Source organism: Tachysurus fulvidraco, chromosome 22 (genome assembly GCF_022655615.1).
Source record: "Tachysurus fulvidraco isolate hzauxx_2018 chromosome 22, HZAU_PFXX_2.0, whole genome shotgun sequence".
Taxonomy (NCBI): Eukaryota; Metazoa; Chordata; class Actinopteri; order Siluriformes; family Bagridae; genus Tachysurus; species Tachysurus fulvidraco.
Genome location: NC_062539.1, coordinates 10,604,070 through 10,625,890, shown reverse-complemented (window position 1 = coordinate 10,625,890; position 21,821 = coordinate 10,604,070). Strand labels below are relative to the sequence as shown.

Sequence of the window (21,821 nt, the reverse complement as noted above, 5' to 3'; positions counted from 1 at the left end):
GTTGTGCTAAATTGTTTTGATTTTCGCATAGCACACCTCTCCTCAATGAGCTGGTCGATTTGACACCTCATTTATGGGTCTAGGACAAAAGCTGTGGGGTAAGTTACGTGCCAGAAAAGTGTCTAGTAGTAGAAGAAGAAGAAGAAGAAGGGTACATTTCCTAAAGAAAATGTGAATGTGTTTGCATGTGGCAAGTTCCCCTCATCTTGCTGAGTGTTTTGATATATGACATGTCCATGTTGTGCTAATTTTTTTTGTTTTCGCTTGAATTTTAGGAATTTCCCATTCATTTCTATGGGACTTTTTTGGCCGCTTTTTCGTCCGCTGTGCAAACATCGTTGGTTGGATCACTTATACAATTACATAGCACACCTCTCCTCAATGAGCCAGTCGATTTGACACCTCATTTATGGGTCTAGGACAAAAGCTGCGGGACAAGTTACGCGCCGAAAAAGTGTCCGGAAAAGAAGAAGAAGAAGTATGCAAGAGAATAAGAATGTGCTTTGCAAGCACATTAATAATAATAAGTATGCAAGAGAATAAGAATGTGCTTTGGGAGCACATTAATAAGAAGCTTATAACGGAAATCAGTATGTTGGCTTCTACAAAGCCAACATCATAATGCAATCATATTGCTGTGTGTGAAGCAAAGATAAAAAGCAGGTGGGAAAACTTGTCAGTGTTTATTTTTAATAAAATTTGTAAAAAAAAAATAAAAAAAAAAAATAAAAAAATAAAAAAACACCTCTTGGAACCCAGGTGGGCTTTGATGTTTATTACAATTCACCTTTCACCTATGAACCAGGCCAATGCAATAGACTGCCATCCCATCCATGATTATTTTCAAATACTTACTGAAGTAGAATAAATGTTGTGACTACTGATTATGTACTATATGTGATGATTATACTGGTTGTTGTAATGGTGTTGCCACAGTGTTATGTGAAATGATTGTTTATGGTACAGTTAATAAAGATAGTACCAAGAAGGTGTTGCTACAGTGGCCACATGACACTCGGGCCCCACTAGGCTGTGGATCTGGACTAGCTGGACCAGGGTGTACAGGTCCCAAATTAATGATCCTCTTACTGCAACACAGACACAGAAAATGTGCAATGACCACTGCTTAATAATATATAAAATACATTTGTATCATTGGCATAGTTTTCATATTATTTAACATTTTCCTGTTGTGGCCAAAAGTGTTGGCACCCATTAAATTTTTCCAGTATTGAAAATTTGAAGTATTGCATTTGAAGTATAAGTTTTTCTATACATGTATTTATTTCCTTTGTATGTATTGAAACAACAACAACAAAAAAAAGTGCGAGAGAGAGAAAAAAGCAAATTTGACAATTTCCCACAAAACCCCAAAAATAGGCCAGACAAAATTATTGGCACACTTTCAAATTTGTGGATAAAGTTTGTTTCAAGCATGTGATGCTCCTTTAAACTCACCTGGGGCAAGTAACAGGTGTGGGCAATATAAAAATCACACCTGAAAGCAGATAAAAAGGAGAAACTTTGACTCAGTCTTTGCATTGTGTGTGCCACACTAAGTATGGAGAACAGAAAGAGAGGAAAACTGTCCAAGGACATGAGAACCAAAATTGTGGAAAAATATCAACAATCTCAAGGTTACAAGTCCATCTCCAGAGATCTAGATGTTCCACAGTGCACAACATGATCAAGAAGTTTGCAACCCATAGCACTGTAGCTAATCTCCCTGGACATGGACGGAAGAGAAAAACTGATTAAAGGTTGCAACGCAGGATAGTCTGGATGGTAGATAAGCAGCCCCAAACAAGTTCCAAAGAAATTCAAGCTGTCCTGCAGGCTCAGGGTGCATCAGTGTCAGCGTGAACTATGCATCGACATTTGAATGAAATGAAACGCTCTGGCAGGAGATCCAGGAGGACTCCTCTGCTGACACAGAGACAAAAAAAAGCAAGACTTCGGTTTGCCAAAATGTAAGTGAGTAAACCAAAATCCTTCTAGGAAAACATCTTGTGGACAGATGAGACCAAGATAGAGCTTTTTGGTAAAGCAAATCATTCTACTGTTTACCGAAAAAGTAATGAAAAGAACACAGTACCTACAGTCAAATATGGTAGAGGTTCAAAAATGTTTTGGGGTTGTTTTGATGCCTCTGGCACTGTGTGCCTTGACTTTGTGCAAGGCATCATGAAATCTGAGGATTACCAAAGGATTTTGGGACGCAATGTAGGGCCCAGTGTCAGAAAGCTGGATTTGCATCCGAGGTCTTCCAGCAGGACAATGATCCCAAACATACTTCAAAAAGCACGTAGAAATGGATGGCAACAAAGTGCTGGAAAATTCTGAAGTGGCCAGCAATGAGTCCAGATCTAAAACCCATTGAACACCCATGGAGAGATCTTAAAATTGCTTTTGAGAAAAGGCACCCTTCCAATATGAGAGACCTGGAGCAGTTTGCAAAGGAAGAGTGGTCCAAAATTCTGGGTGAGAGGTGTAAGAAGCTTATTGATGGTTATAGGAAGCGATTGATTTCAGTTATTTTTTCCAAAAGGGTGTGCAAGCAAATATTAAGTTAAGAGTGCCAATAATTATGTCCAGCCCATTTTTGGAGCTTTGTGTGAAATTGTGTGAAATTTGCTTTTTCCTGTTTTTTTTGTGTGTGTTGTTCTAATACACACTAGGAAATAAACATGTGTATAGCAAACCATGTGTAATTGCAATACTTTTCTGTGAGAAATACTTTCAGGAGTGTCAACACTTTTGGCCATGGCTGCATATATACTGTATAATGCTTTAAATTGTGCACATATGAGTTAAGAGCTTCAGTTAATATTCACATCAAATATCAGAATGGAGTAAAAATTAGATCACAGAAATGTTGATGTTACGAAAGGCTAGCCTTAGTTTCAGAAACTGCTGATCTCCTGGGACTTTCACACACAATAGTATCCAGAGAACATGTACTGAAAATTTCCTCTACAATTCCTACTTTTCAGATTTTTGATAGCTTTAAATAAGGTGATAAACTTAAAGGGAAAGGAGTAATCACTTAGCTCAAAGCAGTTAAAGAACATTTAAAGAATATTTAAAATAATCTCCCGTGCTTTTAGCCTGCAGTTTGAGAATTGTCATTTAATTTCCAGTATAGAAATTCTAATTAAAATTTCCCTTTCTCTCTTTTCTTTGTTCTTAACAAATCACATCCTGCTTATAAAACAAATAAATGAGGAGTAAATAAAGAACAATTACATGATTGGTTAGAGGAACAGGAAAAGGAAAAATATCCTATCACTCCTAGGAATGATTCAACTGTTGTCTGAAATTAGATTTTATCCCCGTCTCACCAGTAAGGGCGTGGACAGGCGATGCGCTGAGATGTGACCTTGCAGATGAGCAGACAGTTACAGGGACAACGCACATACTTCTTCCCAGCCGGAGCATTCTTTATGGGCTAAGATGGGAGAGAATAATGGTAAAGGGCAAAAAAGGAAAAAAAAAAACGCCTTCCCAAACCAATATTGGGAAGGCTGTGAGAGAACATAATATAGTACTAAAAGCACTAATGAACCGGAATGCAGCGTGTGCATAAAACATTGCCCAATAATCACAACCCCCAGAAAATGTGAAATTTAAAAACTGATAAGAAATTTATTTAAAAAAAAATTAGCATAACGAAAAACTGTTAGTTCCTATTGTGAGGTTCTATAGACTACTTGGGACCTTTCATACTGCACAAAAATGAGCTTTTCTGCATTTTCATGGACTTACAGTTGCTTCATTGCACACACCACACTTGACAACATGCTGGTGGATCTTGCCCTCAACACTGATAAGAGACTGACACACGCGGCAGCTGATCACAGGGGCACTGCCGCTCTCAGGTGATGTCAGGGGTGAGTAGGGTGGAGGATCCTCCCCCAAAAGCACAGAGGGCTGAGACGGGCTTGGAAATGGTGGGAAACCTGAGGGGTGAATATTTGAAACAATTCATCACTTTGGTGTAAGGACAACAGTCACATTACAAGCAAAATTTATTGTTATGCAAAATGGTAATAAAAAAGTCAACATAATGGGAAAAAAATAACACAAAAAAAATGATGAAGAAACAGTAAATCTGTCTAAAATATAATCAATTCAATTTAATTTGTATAGTGCTTTTAATATTTGCAAAACAGTTCAAGAGGAATATAAAAATTCAGAATGAAAAGTTTAAAATTTTATTTTACATTTACCCCTAATGAGTACACCAGAAGCATGGGTGGCACGGAAAAGCTCCCTGAGATGATATTAGGAAGAAACCTTGAAAGGAACCAGACTCAAAAAGGAACCCTTCCTCATGTGTGATACATGATAATAATAACTGAAAACTACAGAGTCAAGTGTAATTGTGTAAACAGGAGCTTTGTGCTTTTCCTCTCATGTTGCTAATGTGACTCGCTCATGTCGGTTCCTTCTCTACAACATTAGAAGGATTCGACCATTTTTGCCACACAGGCTGCTCAGGTACTATTGTCATTTCAAGACTGGACTACTGTAATTCACTGCTGGCAGGTCTACCTATGAACTCATTATGTCCACTGCAAATAATCCAAAATGAAGCTGCACGAAATCTACTAGTAATTTTAAAGCAATCAGACCCCTTGTCAGTGGAAATTAATATCAGCAGGTTCAGTCACAACAGATGACCTATAAAAATGTTTCATTACTAAGGTGCCATTACCAAGAAACATCTCATGATAGGTAAAAGCAAAGAGCTCTGTCAAGACCTTTACAACCTTACTATTGCAAAACATACTAATGGCATTGGTAAAATAATGAATTCTAAACTTCTGAATGTTCCAGTGAGCACTGTTGGGGTCATAATCTGGAAGTGGAAAAAAAACATCATTACACCATAAACCAGCCACAACCAGGTGCTCCTCACAAGATTTCTGACGGAAGACTGAAAAGAACTTTCAGAACAGTTTACGAAGAGCCAAGGACCACTTTTGGAGAGCTTCAGAAAGACCTGGAATTAGAAGGTACAATCGTTTCAAAAAGTAAAGATTCCATTGCTGAAGAAAAAGCATATTGTAGTTTGAAGCAGCCATTAGAAAAGGGTTTTGGAAAAGGCTTTTTCCCTGTCGCATTCCATTTTATTACACACAATTTGATTTCTGAATTTTTTCGTTTTGTTTGTATGGATTACTTTGGTTATTGCTGACATCTGGTGAATTCCATGTCAACAGCACCTTTAGAAATATTTAATGAGAAAAATTCTGACTTGTTTAATACTTTTTTACCACTGTAACTTGGAATGTAGAAATGTGTTAACGTGTTCTATATTTAATCCGAATGTTATTTATGAGTGGGTCCCATTATGTTTTGATTAACCCCTACTGAATTTAGGATTGACAACTGTTCTCGGAGGGTCTTCTGGATTTACTAGGTTTGAAATGAAATCCACAAATTTACAGAGGAATTCAGAACACGGCCTTGGGGTCTGTAAATAATAATAATAAGGGAAATCAACTAAGTAGACTTTTTTTGTGGCTACATATGTTAGCATAAAGAACTTGAACATTGAATTTATGCCCAAGTTTTGGTGTGAAGCCTAAATGATCAACATAAATAACGGCAAAACCTCCTGGCCTGCCCATTAGGCAAGACTAGTGTATATAACTGTATCCGGGCAGACTAGCTTTATTTAAAGCTACGTACTCATTTTCTTTAATCCAAATTTGTTACCCACAGTACATTAAACTCCTGATCAGAAATAGTGTCATTAACAGTAAGTGCTTTAGATTTGTGAAGTGTTTCTACATTTCTGTTTAGCTTGGTGAACAGACACAGTCTCAATATTGTGAAACCAGGGTGACAACTCACTGTAGCTAGGAGACTGGTTGGTAGGTTTAGCTTGATTGCTCCCTGACCGGTCACAGTGTATCTAGGCCTTTTCTTGTGCTATGCTGCAACAACTGAGAGCAGCACATTCCCAATTAGAAAGGACACGCACCCTAGAGGGCCAGCCTTGCCTGCAAAAAAAAAACAAGACCACACAGCTTTCAGAGCACTACCTGGACATCCAGCAGACCAGCGAACATAATGTGCTTGTCACAAATTTGTTACATTTGGGGGCATAACTGACCAGGATGAATGGCCAGAGAGGCCACAATTATTGCCACCTTTTTCGTCAGTTGGCCGACTACTCCCTGCTGCTGGGAAGGTAACTAAATATGCCATGTTCAGGGAGAAAATTCTCTCACACTGCAGGCTGTCCCACCAACAATGTGGCCACAGAGATTTGCAAGTGGACCATCTGTGTTGAGCCCAGCACGATCTCACCTGAAACAACAAAAAGCACTCGTAGAGGTGGGCATGAATCTGGTAAATCCGGTGACAAAATCCACCTGGGGCCATGAATATTGGTTTGGTATTGGAATATTTGGTATTGGTCATGGATTTTGCCAATTGTGTTGGCACTACGGAGTGTGTGTGTGTGTGTGTGTGTGTGAGTGAATGGGAGTGTGTGTGCCTTGCAATGGGTTGGCACTCCGACCAGGGTGTATCCTGCCTTGATGCCCGATGACACCTGAGATAGGCACAGGCTCCCCGTAACCCGAGGTAGTTCAGATAAGCGGTAGAAAATGAATGAATGAACGAATGAATGAATGAATGAATGAATGGATTTTGCCACCCAATTCTCACCAAGGAAAACATCCTTCTCTTCACCCATGTGGGGATCCAAAAAGGCCTCCTGACTGACCAAGGTACAACCTTTGCATCAAAATTACTGACTGATCTCTGCTGACCATGGTCACTAATAGATAAGAAGTGGAGGAAGTAGGACCTCCCCCTTCCTAACATCTTGTTTGCCATGTTTAAATCACCTAATTGTAAAATAAGACACAGAGTAGGCTCAACCACCGCTAGGGCAAACCTATAACCAGCTGGCACAGCCAAGGTTAGTTTGACTGGGTGCTCCTACTGCTATCCAGTGCTACATGAGTTGCCTGGTTCCTTGCACACCACCTGCAACAGCTGGATATGTGACCAAGAATAAAAAGACTGACTGACTCACCTAACCTCACCCCACCCACTCACCCAGCCACCCACTCACCCACTCACTACCGCTTATCCGAACTACCTCGGGTCACGGGGAGCCTGTGCCTATCTCAGGCATCATTGGGCATCGAGGCAGAATAAAAATTTAACATGTTAATTTAGCATGAGTCTTTGCCTGCCGTTTCAGCCTCTGTGAAACAAGTCAAAAAGTACTGTTTGCACCAGCCTTGCCTACTGTATCTGTGTTCGCCACCTCTGAACTGAGTTGCTAGAAGCCCAAACAGAGAGTTACTAAATACAAAAAGCTATTTAAGTTGTAAAATCGTTTACAAAAGAATTTACACAAAAAAATGGGCATTCTAGAGAAACACTGGTATCCTACTCTTACACTTGAGGATGTGTAGGAATAAGATGATATTAATCTAGAGATGCATAAGATGATGTTACCTTAAGCCTCAGTTGATCAACTTCAAATCAAATATAATTACTGCAGGGATAAATGTATTTTTATATGTGGATGACACTATCAATTGTATTACATGGACAAATTCCAAAATAAAAATTTCATGAAACTATTATTTCATATGAAGGTCATTAACAATAGGCATATTAAATATAAAAAATAAAGAAACAAGCTAGAACAAAACTAAAAATTAAAACAAGTAGGCCTCCTGGTGGTCCTCGTTTGCCATGGCCCAGGTTCGATTCCCGGGCAGGGAGCTAACCCAGCCACTGAATCTGTTCAATCTCAGTGCCAGTCCCCAGCCCAGATAAAATTGGAGGGTTGCATCATATTGGGCATCCGAGATAAAACCTGTGCCAAATCTAATATGCAGACCATGTGATCCTCTGTGGCGACATCGAGCAGCCAAAAGAGAGAGAACAAATAAATAAAATACATTCAAAACAGTCATTCAATAAAAGATGAAATGTATTAGCTAGACAGCCAAGTGTGAAAAATGCAGCTAGCCATTTCCTCCTTACATTTGTTTGGAATATTCCATTAATATTGGGTTGTCATTTTTTCATCAGTTTAAATTCCTACCACACTGAAAGCATAACCTTCTTCTGTTGTTTGACGCACATCACCAAGACCATTTGCACAACACAATGTTGTAAACAATCCACTTCATTATCAGCCACTTCAAAAAAGGATCATTTTCCTCATGTTTAATGAGCATATAACAGATGTTTATACGCACAGTCAAATGAACATGAGGAACCCAAATATCATGCTTGCTTACATGTCTAAGCTTCTTCAGGTTGTTGTGAAGCCTTGAATGATGGATGTTCAAAGTTTCTGCAATCTCTCGCGTCGTGTATTGTGGGTTAGATTCGAACAATGCCTTTATTTTGTCAGTTCATAAACCATCTTTGGAGCATTTGGATCAATCTTTTAGAGCACTGTCACCATAAACAAGTGTGACTTGCGTTTTTCATTTTACAGAAGTAAAAAAGAAAAATATAGCAAAACTCAACCAAATCGCTCAATTGTTTTTAGAAGTCTAAAACTATGAGCTGTCAAATGACAGAAATAACAGATACGAATAACTAGTACTTCAAAAAATTAATTAGCACTATCTGTTGCAAAAATGCATCATAACTTTTCAACCAATAGATGATGTCTTACTCTGACTTGCACTTCTAAATTGTAAAACCCAAATAATGTTTAAAGTGACAATAGTAATGCCACTATCTGTAACTGAAAATTATGGATTTTTTGAATCCTTGTCTGTCGACATAAAGGATAATGATTTCCTGTAACACAAACTTTCATCAAAAGGAGATGATGGTGAAGTTAGTTTTACGTTCAACATGCTACATGGCATGTTCACAGGCTGATGCATTTCCTCCCCAGAACTACATTCACGTAACAAAAAAAACCAAGTGGGACAGTCTCTCGTGTCTATAATTAATTTAAGACTGATTCAGTTTGTATAGAGTTCTATGGTTTCAAGAGGATGAACATTTTGGAGGGACACCACCCTACCTGCCCATACAGCCAAGGATTATCCCTCGTTTGCTACCTAGAGTGCAGGGTTTTAAATAAGAAGTCTCAGAATCATGATCTCTATACTAAGCAAAAACAAATCCTAAAAAGCAAAAAGCTCTAGACTGGTCTGTTGTGTCTTAAGCCATAAAGGTCTGTATACACCCCAGTGTGCTGCATGCCGACGTCAGTCTTTCTATGCCCTCCTGCTTTTCCGGCATCAGGAAGGGTGCTTTATAATGTGGGGGAATTTTATTCTGGCCAGCAATTGATGAGTCACTTTCCATTAAATAAAATAAATAAATAAATAAACAAACCACAACAACAGTTTCCCTGCAGAAAGCACTTGTTCACCTGGGTACCACTGATACACAGCTTGACAATTGCAATGCACTGAAGTCAACAATCAGATTATTAGTACTCCATGTATATACAGTTGTGCTCAAATGTTTGGATACATTGGGAGAATATGCAAGTTGTGTACCATTTTTTAAAGAAGACATGAGTGAGAGGGCAAAAAAATTTAATTAATTTCTTATAGAACATTAATATGTAAGATTACATTACCAAAAGAATGGCACAATGAAACAATACATAAAGAAAATAAGGAAAAAAATCCCTGTTCAAAAGTGCATACCTTTAGTTTTTAATATTGTGTATTGCCCCTTTAGCATCAATGATGGAATGCAGTCTTTTGTAATAATTGTGCATGAGGTCCTTAATTCTCTCAAGTGGTATAGCGGCCCATTCTTCTTGGCAACATGCCTTCAGTTCCTGTAAATCTTTTGTTATCTTGAGATCTCCCCAAAGTGGCTCAATGATATTGAGGCAACTCAACCATGCAGGTCATTTGTGTTCAAGTACCTCGTTATTGTGCTCTATGAAACACCACAACCACTTTTTTCAGAGCAGCCTGTGTTTCTCCAGAAGTTGTTTGTGGGTTTTTCTTTGCGAACAATTCCTCTGGCAGTAGTGGGTGAAATCTTTTTGGTCAACTCATTTTCTCATCTCATTTTATCAGCGTTTGAACAGTACTGACTGGCATTTTTGAGCGTTAAGATAACTTTTTAGATAATTTTCCTGTTTTATAAAGTTTATAAAATACCTTATTATACAGGTCAATTGGCAGTTCTTTTGTCTTCCTCATGATGCAATATCCAGCCAAGTCAGTGCATCACCTCATGAGATATGAAACTCACTGACTATTTATACACAGACACTAATTACAATTACAATGAGTCACAGGTGTGCCACTTTCAAGGGAATGTAAACTTTTGATCAGGATTGTTTAGTTGGTCTCATTTGTCATTAGGTTTTAAAAAGGAGTCAAACAACTATGGTGATCATTTTGAATACTATCTTGATAGGACTGTTTAAACTGCACATCAGAGTTGAATTTAGATGCAGTATGAACTCCGTCCTGCTTTGGTTAAAAGCTTTAAATCAAGTTCTTAAAAATAAATCAATCAATAAAATGATTCCTCATTTCACATTGTAGCTACAAGCCCTACAGTAGAGCATCTGTACCCAGAGGATTGTTTGGGCTCTGATATACCAGTGAAGAAACTCAGAGGCTGCACCTTATTGTAAAGGACACGGACACGTAAATTCAGGTTACATTTTTCACATGCTACTGAGATTAGCATTGTTGGACATTGTTTGACAGCCCAATGGTAATTAGTGTCACTGAAGAGCAGTTTGTTTCTTCTCTGTTATAAAAGTGACCCTGGCTAACTAGCCAAAATTGCCACCAAAGTACCAATAGCCAATATAAGTAGAGATTTTTATATTTCTACTAATATAAATTCTCTCAGTCTTGCAGTTATTAAGGAAACCTGAGTAACAGTAGACACAATATAACTGGCCATGTCTCTCACACACATTTAAATTAAATGAAGAACAAAAAATGATTGATCGTTGTTGTTAAAAGAAGAAGAAGAAGAATAGAATAAGACAATCTCAGCAGTAGCCTATAGTACTTTAGTTACTATATATAAAGTGAGATGTGATAGCCTAGTAGTTAAGGTGTTGGGCTACCAATCGGAAGGTTGTGAGTTAGATTCTCAGGTCCACCAAGCTGCCACTGATGGGCCCCTGAGCATGGCCCTTACCCCTCAATTGCTCAGTTGTATAAAAATGAGATTTAAAAAATGTCACTCTGGAAAAGGGCATCTGCTAAATGCTGTAAATGTAAATGATAAAGTAAACAGGAACTCTCGCCCATAAGGAGGAAATACTTTAATAAATGTAGAACAGCTTTACAACATTAAATTACTGATGAATGCCAATCACTGTTTGTAAACGTCACCGACTGTTGATGCAATACATAATTTTTCTCTCATGTAAAACCCTAAATGCTGAATCCAAAACAAACCCCGCACTGTGTGCAACTGGGGACATTATTTAATGTAGCTAATGTTGGTACAGTACAACAGGCTGGAAGCAGATTACTTTTATTTACTGTCACTAAACTGTTTCATTCAGCAGACGTCAGTCAGGCGCACATCTAATCGCTGCACACCGGAAGCGGAAGTCGTTGGCTTCCTAAGCAATGAGCATTCTAAACATTCTCACACAAATAAACGTCCCTTCCTTTCCCGTGCTGGGCAATAAACACCACAGTTGCTCCCGCAACCAACAGCTGATTACTTCACTAAAATCCAGAAATAAACTAAATGCACACAAAGACTGTGATGACAGATGCACGTTTACACAACACTTAGCCCGGGCCTGTGTGTGGCAGCAGAGCTATAACCACTGGCTCCGCCCTCCGCTAGCGATCAATACTCACTCTGTGGTTTGTTGGGTTGCGAAAACGGACTCGGTCCAGGAGAAAGGCCGCCGATTCCGCTGCCGGCAGCTCCATCGCCGAGATCTGAGAGTAAAGGTGAGCGCTCGCCGTCTGCCATAACGAGAGCGAGACACGGAGACACGGCGCACTGTCGACCCACCAAGCCGCGCAGCTGGACGCGCTTTCGTCACATGGTTACAAGCCGGCTGCCGTGGCAACGTACACGCATGCGCGTTTCTGCTATTGTCGTCTCTTAAAAAACATTAGTTTTGTTGAACGGAAAAATATTTTATGTAGCTGTTTATTGCAGCAGTCGGTTTTACGCTCGGGCATCTGACGGACATTGAACATTTGATGGCTTCGACAGAATAGAGTTTATGTTACAACTATAAAGAAATCAGAAATGGATCTTAAGCTCGAACTTATAAGGTGGTCAAAAGCTCATGGTTACACGATCGCACTTCATTATATAGTGTGCTGTTAGAAAGCTGAGGTTCACCAGATGAGGTTCCTTTTTGAGTCTGTTTCCTCTCAATGTTTCTTCTACTTTCGGCTTCACCCTCTAGGGGTCTCCACAGCGAATCATCTGTTTCCACCTATCCTCTGCATCCTCTACTCTCACACCAATAAACATCATGTCCTCATTCAACACATCCATATATCTCCTCTTTGGCCTTCTTCTTGACCTCTTACCTGGTAGATCCATCTCCCTTCTCTGTAAATGTCCAAACCATCTCATTCAAGCCTCTCTGACCTTGTCCCCAAAACAGCCAACCTGAGCTGTCCCTCTGATGTTCCTAATCCTGTACAACCTTGTCACTCCTAAAGAGAATCTTAACATCTTCATCTCTACAATGTCACACACACACACACACACACACACACACACACACACACACACACACACACACACACACACACACACACACACACAGACCTCCATGTAAAAAAGCCTGAAAATAAGCTTTTCTTTGCACAGGCCTGTATAATGGGTTAATGGCCCAATTTTTGGTCAACAATACAAATTGCACATTTTATCTCTTCCCAGCAGATGGAACCATTACTTTTTTTATATTAAAAATAAGTCATTTTGTGTGTATTTTTATGCAAATTGTGACATCACTGATTAATTAGTGAATAAAAAGTATTTTTTTCAAAAAGATTTAGTAGTTTTGATTAAAAATGAGTATGCTTAAAAGATTTATGCAAAAACAATTGAAAAAAATTAATCTGATATATATTTTTATATAAGTTTAATATAGTGGACCTTTTTGTCCATGAACATCATAAAAAGGTAGTATTTTTAAAGTGTCCAAAAGGGTTAAAATACTTTGAAACAATCCATAGCTGAATATGCCTTCCTGCTAATGAGAAAGCTCTTTTTCTTCAGAGGCAGCCCATGAGATCCACATTCCTTCTTTTCAAGTAAGGTTGATCTAGTCCAGATGTCTGTTCAGGGGTAGTGTGATTTCCAGTTCATATCTCCTTGTATTGAATTTGGCTGTGCCTTTGCTATCGTTCACTGAGTGGGGCAGATGCAGAGCTAGTTTGCTGTCGGGAGAAGAGAGGGACTGTATTAGAAACTGTGCTGCAGGTTTTAGTACCTTTACATCAGACAAACTTAAGGCCACATCCGGCCCATGATACAATTATATCCAGCCACTGAAATAATTTCATGTCTCTTATTAATCCAGCACAGGCAAAAGAGAGAAAACTAAATAGCCTATTTTCACTTTTCCTGAAATCAAAAGACAATTTTATTTGAAAGCTTTGCAAATTGTTCAATTGTGGAATATTCTCATTTAGCTTTAAGGTACTAAAGGTTATTGAAAAAGATTTATTTATTGTTTAAGTTTAATTTTTGCCTAGCTGTTCGAATTCACTTTTCTGTAAAAATCATAGTCAGTTTTGATTTGTTGAATAATTAATCTTTGGCCAGCACCTTAGACTATGTTTTAGACTATGTCGCTTCTGTGATTGAGTTTGAAACCCCTGCTCTACATTTACTACTAAAATAAGCTGTACCCTGGACTCCTCTACACACAGACACCTATAGACAGCAGTAATATACTTGACAGCATTTGACAGTATTAGGTTATAGTGTTAGGGCAGCTTTTGACACAAATAATCTATTGTACACATTAAATTACGTGTGTCGGCTTGACTTCTATTTTTGTTGGAAGTAGCTAGGTTGATTTATCGTCTGAGTAAAATTTTAGCACTGCTGCAAATAAATATTGTTGTGCAAATAATCCTAATAGAATTTGAATTGTTGGTCATGGCTGAAGCACCTGCCTCGTCTCCCGATCGCCACCAGAGGGAACCTTCGCCTGAGTATTAACAGCTTCCGGACTACACCTCCCACCACCCGCTCACCGAGACTAATTACACCGCCACCTGGCTCCAATTACCCACTTCCCATATTAGCAGCCTTGAACCTGACCTCTGTGAGAAGTCTCGATTTGTCTGTGTTATCGGTCTGAGCGTTTGTTTCTTGTGTCTTCCTGGTTTCTGACTTTGTTTCTGCCGCCTGCCCTGACCTTCTGCCCGTGTTACTGATTCTGATCTCTGCCTCATCTACGTTGTTGTGTTTGCCAATTCTGATCTAAGCCTGTTGTACCACGAGTGCCATAATAAAGCGTGAAAATGGATCCTCCGTCTGACGACGTATCATTACAGTACAATTGTTAATTCTTTGAGCAATTTTATCAGAAACAATGTCTGTGTTTATTTACTATGGTTGATACAAACCAAATATTTAGCCTGAGTAAAAATATATTATTTAGTATAAAATATTCATCATAGTAGGTTGACACAGTGGGCCCTTCCAAATTTAAATTAAGTAGTAATGGCTGGTAAAATAATCATTTTTGTGAATAGCAACATTTGAGTGAGACTGTGTGCAGTCCTGACTCACTTACCTATTCATTTAGAGATCATTTGTTTGGTATTGGAATTAAAAATTGAGTTCATATTATTAGCCATTTGTTTTAGGCAAATATGTTACATGTGAGCATTTAACATTCCCCCAACTTTCTATTGTTTCCATCATTGTCTTTTATAGACTCCTCAGGTTCATAATAACGTGGTAAAGCTCTTTTCACTGTAAATGAGGTGGATATTACTAGTGGAGCTCTGTTTTATGTAATGGCTGCCTGAGTTCAAATGCTATGGAATTTATGCTTATTCAGAAATCTGAAAAGCTACTGAAAAGCTAATACTTTTTTTTTTTTTAGAACATAAGGAATTAAAAATATAAGCCTGTGTTTATTTAATTCATGTCTCTGTATGTATTATGTATGAATACTAATCGTTTAAATCTTACTGATTCGGAGTTCTTAGATCAATAAATCTCTCCTTCACATCCAGCAAAAGATCAGAAGCCTGAGTTTTCGGTAACTTCACCCTCACCTACAAGAGACAGAGTTAGAGTTAAATGTTTTGGTTTTTTTTTTTTTTTGGTTGTTTTTTTTAAAAAGCCTCTCTTAAAATTTATTTAAATGGATCTTTATTCAGTCATTCTATTGTAGATGTATTTATAAATGTAGTATTATTCATTCATTCATTTTCTACCACTTATCCAAACTTCTCAGGTCATGGGGAGCCTGTGCCTATCTCAGGCATCATTGGGCATCGAGGCAGGATACACCCTGGGCGGAGTGCCAACCCATCGCAGGGCACACACACTCTCATTCACTCACACACTATGGACAATTTTCCAGAGATGCCAGTCAACATACCATGCATGTCTTTGGACCGGGAGAGGAAACCGGAGTACCCGGAGGAAACCCCCGAGGCACAGGGAGAACATGCAAGTACTACACACACACAAGGCGGAGGCAGGAATCCAACCCTGGAGGTGTGAGGCAAACGTGCTAACCACTAAGCCACCGTGCCCCCCCCCAATGTAGTATTAGTGCTGCAGAATAGTGTTGTCAATGCATGTAAGGCTTACAATACTGGTAGATGTTGATTGCAATTGTGTGCGAATTCTGTTGTGATAAACAGAGCATACCAGCATGGTCTCACAGCACATGGAGGATGGATTCTTTTCGCTCATGCCCAGAAACAGGTCCACAGTATTCACACTCTGCTGCAGGATAATCTCATATCTAAAAACAAATACTCACATAAACAGCCTTTCAGAAACACAGTCATTGCTCTTATATTATACAGAATTGTAATATTTTGGGATCTGCTGGTACTGCTTATATACACACACCAGTTATGCAAACACTAAACAATATAATATATGCAATGTATCTGACCTAACCAATAACCACCCTAAGAGAAAAGTTCTTTGGATTTTAACTTTCAAAATTGGTTCTTCTTAGACTTAATTCTGAAAACAAAACTTTTTATAGGGTTCTGTATAGATTTTTTCAGTATTCCCCCTGTGATCCAAACATCACCGTAGGCTAGAAGATGGAACCTCTTTTCTAAGAGATTGGGCATGAGTGTGTGTTTTGAAGGCTGGCAGTCTAAACAGCACTGTACTTGACACTTTACTTGACACTACACACTCACTCAGGCTGAGGACGTGGATCTTCAAGGTCATCAATGTGTGTTGCCTCAATCACTTCCTCCATATCCCAGATGTCTTTGGTGTTTTTCACACAGGCACTATGGACTTTCAGTTTAAACATTTTCATGTGTAAGAGTTAGAATGAGAGAAAAACAGGTGTGTTTCAGTCATTTAGACTGTTTTTCTTGTCTTCTTAATCAATATTCCAAAGCATTTCCATATTGGCCTTAGCACATTACCTGATTAATTACATAAATTATAATTTCAAAGATCTGCAAATATTTAAATTTAAACGAACCTTTATTTCAGACACCCTAAGTTGACTTATATTAAAGTGAATCAGAACTCAATACACTGGATCAGTGTATTGAGTTCTGATTCAATCTAACTTAAGTCACTTAATAGACTTCTTAATAATAGCTAATAGAGCTCACCTGCATTGTTATCTTGGCTAGAAGCAGAAGAACAAGCACCAATAAGCCCAGGACCCAATTTTGCCATTGAATTTACCTCCTACATAGGTAAAGAATATTTTCAATATTAGCAATAATGCAAAAACACTTTTGTATACTTATTATTTAAATTTAGATCTTCAGTGTTGCAAGGGGATGCATTTAGGGAAAGAATAAGCAAAATGTAGAACAAAAAGTGAACTATTCACTTATGGATTACCCCAGATAGTTCTGCAATTTATAAATCATTCCAGAATAGCGGTGTAGAAAAGTGGAGGCAAATAATACTGTGTGAAAAGTTTTCTGTATGTTGTAAAAAATTCTTACCATGAATGTCTTTATGAAGCAGTTTTAGAAGGTAAAAATGTACTGTATGCAGCTGAGATTATGTAATTAAGTGAAAAATGCAAAAGCTCACATCCAACTTCAGAAGGGAGTTCTTCCAGCTCATTGAAGAATAAAAGAGCTAAAGATCTTAAGAGCTAAAAGTTAAAGCGTTTCAGAAGCTATGCCTTAAGCTACCCAAAGTCTTGCACATCCATCCCATGTTCCATGTGCTCAAGCTCAAGCCTGTCCAAGCCTGCTTGTTGAGGAGCACTTCAGGGTCTGTGGCAATTTTATGTTTAGCACTATATAAGGATACTTCCAGCATGTGCTCCTCCCCAGATGGTCTTCTCAATTTACCTTGTGTGCCTGAGTTGCTGTTTCCTGCATTTGCCCTTTCGATTATGACCCTGCCAGGCTCCAATTATACATATGATTAAGCATTTTTTCCCCCAGATTCCAGCTTACTCCCTTTGCAACTGGACTCTGTTTCCCTTTATTGCTATTGTGTGTGGATTTAAAGTGTACTTGGTGAGTAAGACTGTGCTTATTGTGAGCACTCTATTGTATTTCTTCCTCACCCTGCCTCTTTGAATCTCTTGGACTTTATTGAATCTGTTTGGACTTTTGAGCACATAAAAAATTAAAAATTTTCAAATGGAACCCCTGCCTGTGCTCTGCAATTGGGTCTGAATCTGCCCTTCTGATACATCTACAGATCTGTGGGAACATCTAACATCCATTGACAGATCTATCCTTCTTTTGTTAAACAAAGAAACCCATGCATTGTTAGAGTACTGCAAAAAGAAGTCACACAATGAACTTTGGTTTTTCAGTTCTTTCATTTAACTTGTATTTTTCTTAATTATTTTACTGACCTCTGTTCTGCTCCTCACAACCTTCCTTCTATAATAATATTAACCCCTCTATGATAATTTTGATTCCTTCCATTTACCAAATTACCACCTCTGGTCTCAGGGTACTGAACAAGACAAATTCAGAGCAGTGGAGATCTTTTCTGTATTGACCCTCATCTCCCATACATTGACTGACTGCAGTTGGTTGAGTTTGATGGTGTTTTGGGCCAAAGTCTTTTCTGCTTCATTGACAAAGCTCATGGTGGCCTGACATTTGGCCTAGTGTTTCATCCACCATTCTTGCTCCATGATGTTGACACGCATTAACAGTGTCATGGTACCTCTTATATCTCTACTGGGTAAGTGATGTTTTTCAGCCAGAGAGGATGTGCGCCATGGTTCAACTACCAACACACTGCTTCCACAATAGGGTACTCTATAATCACATATCCATTCAGGTTTACTGTACTTAACAGGTAAGATGTGTGGAATGGCTCCAGCCTCTACTAGTTGGCCTATTTAAAGTTTTCTATTGTGAAGGTCACACCTTGCCCAGCCTACTTGAGGCCCTAGTTTGACAGATCTGGCTGTCCTGACTTCTTCCTGCAGATTCAAATTTCTGCTTAGACAATGTTTATTCTCCCCCTTGGAGGTGCCTTTTCCTATTGCTGAAAGTGATATGTTTCAAATTCATGATTACCATAATAGGGGTTTCCTCTTATATACCTTATGCTAAGGAAACATTGAGCCTGTTGCTTATTAGTTGCAACCAAATAGTTGGCTGCTGAGTTTCACTCTCACCTTGTTTGTAATGCTGGTCTCTATGACATGGTCACCTCTGGAATCATTGTAGGACATAGTGAGCCGTGTTTAGCTACTTGGACCTACTTCATAAATCCTGATGCCCTACCCTTGGTTTGAGTTTCATCACCCAGTGCGCACTCTGCTGGGGATTGATCTGCATGGACGGCCAGTGACCTATGGATTGCTGTGGATGGGGCCGCATAGAGTTGGTCAAGCCTTCTTTGAACCACTGTTGTGTTCAGTCAGCTTTATGGTTAGGTCTTCATCAGTGATCATTTGAAGTCTTCAGCAGGAAGAAATTAGTGTTGGGTCTCTAGTTTACTCAATTACAAACTGCTGTTGGAAGGACATTATTCAATTTCACATTATTTACTGTCCAGTGTCACCCAAATGAGTATGGGTTCCCTTCTGGTTTCGCTCAAGGTTTCCTCCTCATATCATCTCTGAGAGTTTTTCTTTGCCACTGTCACCTCCAACTTGCTCATTAGCTATAGATGTTAGAGATATATAGTAACTTAATTTTAAACTTTAAATTTATTGTTTATTCAATGAAAATTCTGGAATTATGTATTTTATATTAAAACCTATATTGAACACAATTCGGTGACAAGAAGTGGTATCATAAAATAAAATTTTAATGATCTTCAGAAACATCTTGATCCCGATAAAGGTTCAAATCTGTTTTTCCAAATAGATTTAGGAAAAATAATCTTAAGTATAATAAGTAAACTGAAAGATTAAAAAAAACTATAACCCATTATGGTCTGCTGTTGTAGCCCATCTGTGCATCCTGAAAGGCTTTTTTTCTGCTTACCATGGTTGTAAAAAGTACACCTGGAATTCTGCCAGAATTGCATGATGCAATCACCAAAGTCTCAAAGGATATTTTCCAACATCTTCTGCAATCCATGCAATAAAAGACTGAAGCTGTTCCAAAATCAGACTCCCTAGAGAAACGTTACTCCCCTCCACACTGATGCACTTCACACAGTTGTTTAACATAGTCACTCATCACATTTTTTTACACAGCTAGCAAGAATGTAAACAGTAACATTTAAAAAAAAAAATCCTGCCAGGTCACTCAAAGAGGTTAAAGCTTTGATTAATTATGAGTTCATTCCAGAGTTTAATGAAATGTCATATATCAGTGTCATACTTCAGCTTGGACATATTAATTGATATAATTGATTCATTATTATGTGTATTTATTTTCCTAGTTTTTGTATCGTCTCTTGTCATCTTCTGTGTTTCGGTTCTTGGTTCATGGTTTTGCTGGCTAGTGTTTCTAGTTATGGTATATTTATTTTCTCGGCTTTGTGTTTTGTTAATAAATCTTTTTTTATTCGTCATCCCTGCGTTTGGGTCTGCGTTTATCCCCACCGTCCCTGACAATGACCTTGTGAACCTGGAGGCTGTTCCCCTCTATGACCTTGTAAAAGTAAGAGAGGTGAGTATAATTTCTACATTATACTCCCATTGTGGAAATTATACGCCTTGGTAAACCCGTCCCACTGAAGCTATAGACCAATTCTTTAAAGAAAACGTGTTTATGTGGTATTAAATATTAGTAATGCTTAATGACATTCATGTTTAAAGTTCAATGAGAAGAGAAATACAGTAGGCTTCATTTAGTCTGTCCTGCGTAACTAGTGCGTCACATTATTTTCATTTTGAACACTCATGGCGTTTCTCCGGCAATTAGAGACGCGTGGATCAACTCAAACTTCCCAACCGACTCCCACCCACCCGACTCCCAACTGACTCCCACCCACCCGACTCCGAACCGACTCCCACCCGCACCATAATTTTCTCTGAATAAGATATCCGCACCAGACCCGCACATTTTATTAATAGCATAAACACATGCTTTACTCCCTTTCAGACTTTAGATGGAATGTCAGTCTCTGTCAACTTTTATAAACTGTGTTTCCTCTATTTATGCTTCTATTATTACTATGAGGAAATAATACAGTACCCTACAGTAGCCCAGGAGCTATTGACTCGGGAAAATCGAATCTGGGAATATGAGACCAACTTTACTTAAGTGGAAATAAACCTGATTCTGATTCTGAACTGAACTCCTTGCTTATAGTCTACAGAACACACCATATATTTACAGCCCGAAATTTATAGAACGGAAGCGAATTTTCCTTCTGATATTCAGAGTATGTAGTTAATATTTGCATCATTAATGACTTGTGCCCATCTCATCCACCCGTGATTAATCACAAGGTTATTTTTTATTTCCCGACGCACCCACGTACGCACGCACCCGTGGATGTAACCGTGCATCACTGCAGTAATAAATAACAGCGTTCACTGTCAGTGCTGTGATCAGGCTACAGAGCAATGTTACAAAACGGTAGTAACTGTTTACCTTGCAGTCTTCAGAGACGCTTTCTTCATCTGCTGAAAGAGACAGCAAGTCGGAGAGGGACTGTAGATTTTGGAAAGATGACCACTCCATTTTATCTCTATTACCTTTATGTAATTTAGACGCCGGACCTTAAAAGTTTCAGAGGCTTCAGTGCTGTCTGTAGAACTGTTTACCGTTTCCATGGAGACTGTTGTCACGGATACATATCACTCATCTCGTCTGCTTCCTCCATGTGCGCGTGGAACCTGCCACTGGATTGAATAAACAATGCAGTAATGAGAATAAACACTTAATAACACAAAATAATGCAGGGGAAAATTATGTCCCAGACACTCTCTGTTGATGTATTCATTGATTACAGACATTAAAACACTTGTGTACTCTACTCTGGATAAGGGTGTCTGCCAAATGCCATAAATGTAAATATAAAATGTAAATGTGAAATCTCCTGCACATGTAACATATTTGTTTGACTGAAAAAAGTCAGGCTCTGTTTTAAGCCTTTTATACATTTACAAATAATACAAAGATGTTATTTTGTAAAGTACTCTCAAACAACAATTTAATTACAGCATAATTATATATTAAAAATGGGGTAAAGATGTGAGCATGACCTAATGTACAGAGAAAATAAAGTTCAACCTATTTTACTGTGGAATT

The 21,821-nt window shown here is 38.5% G+C and overlaps 1 protein-coding gene across 3 annotated transcripts in view; it reads right to left on the bottom strand.

Annotated features, from left to right (window-relative positions):
• Positions 1-21,356, bottom strand: part of pip4p1a (phosphatidylinositol-4,5-bisphosphate 4-phosphatase 1a) — a 28,762-nt gene extending 7,406 nt beyond the window's left edge. The window contains exons 1-9 of one of the 3 annotated variants that reach the window (XR_007139112.1): positions 21,162-21,356; positions 16,782-16,860; positions 16,350-16,452; positions 15,838-15,934; positions 15,148-15,233; positions 12,516-13,373; positions 3,766-3,959; positions 3,342-3,448; positions 665-1,088 (exon numbers count right to left, since the gene is read on the bottom strand). Coding sequence is in view for 2 of the 3 variants with exons in the window: in XM_027143150.2 (XP_026998951.1) it covers positions 983-1,088; positions 3,342-3,448; positions 3,766-3,959; positions 11,823-11,940 (525 nt within the window). In the remaining variant the exon portion in view is untranslated. Of the gene's footprint in view, positions 1-664; positions 1,089-3,341; positions 3,449-3,765; positions 3,960-11,822; positions 12,336-12,515; positions 13,374-15,147; positions 15,234-15,837; positions 15,935-16,349; positions 16,453-16,781; positions 16,861-21,161 lie in introns of those variants that run through there. The other 2 variants (XM_047806384.1, XM_027143150.2) reach the window with 2 other exon arrangements.
• Between the last annotated feature and the right edge of the window lie 465 nt (positions 21,357-21,821).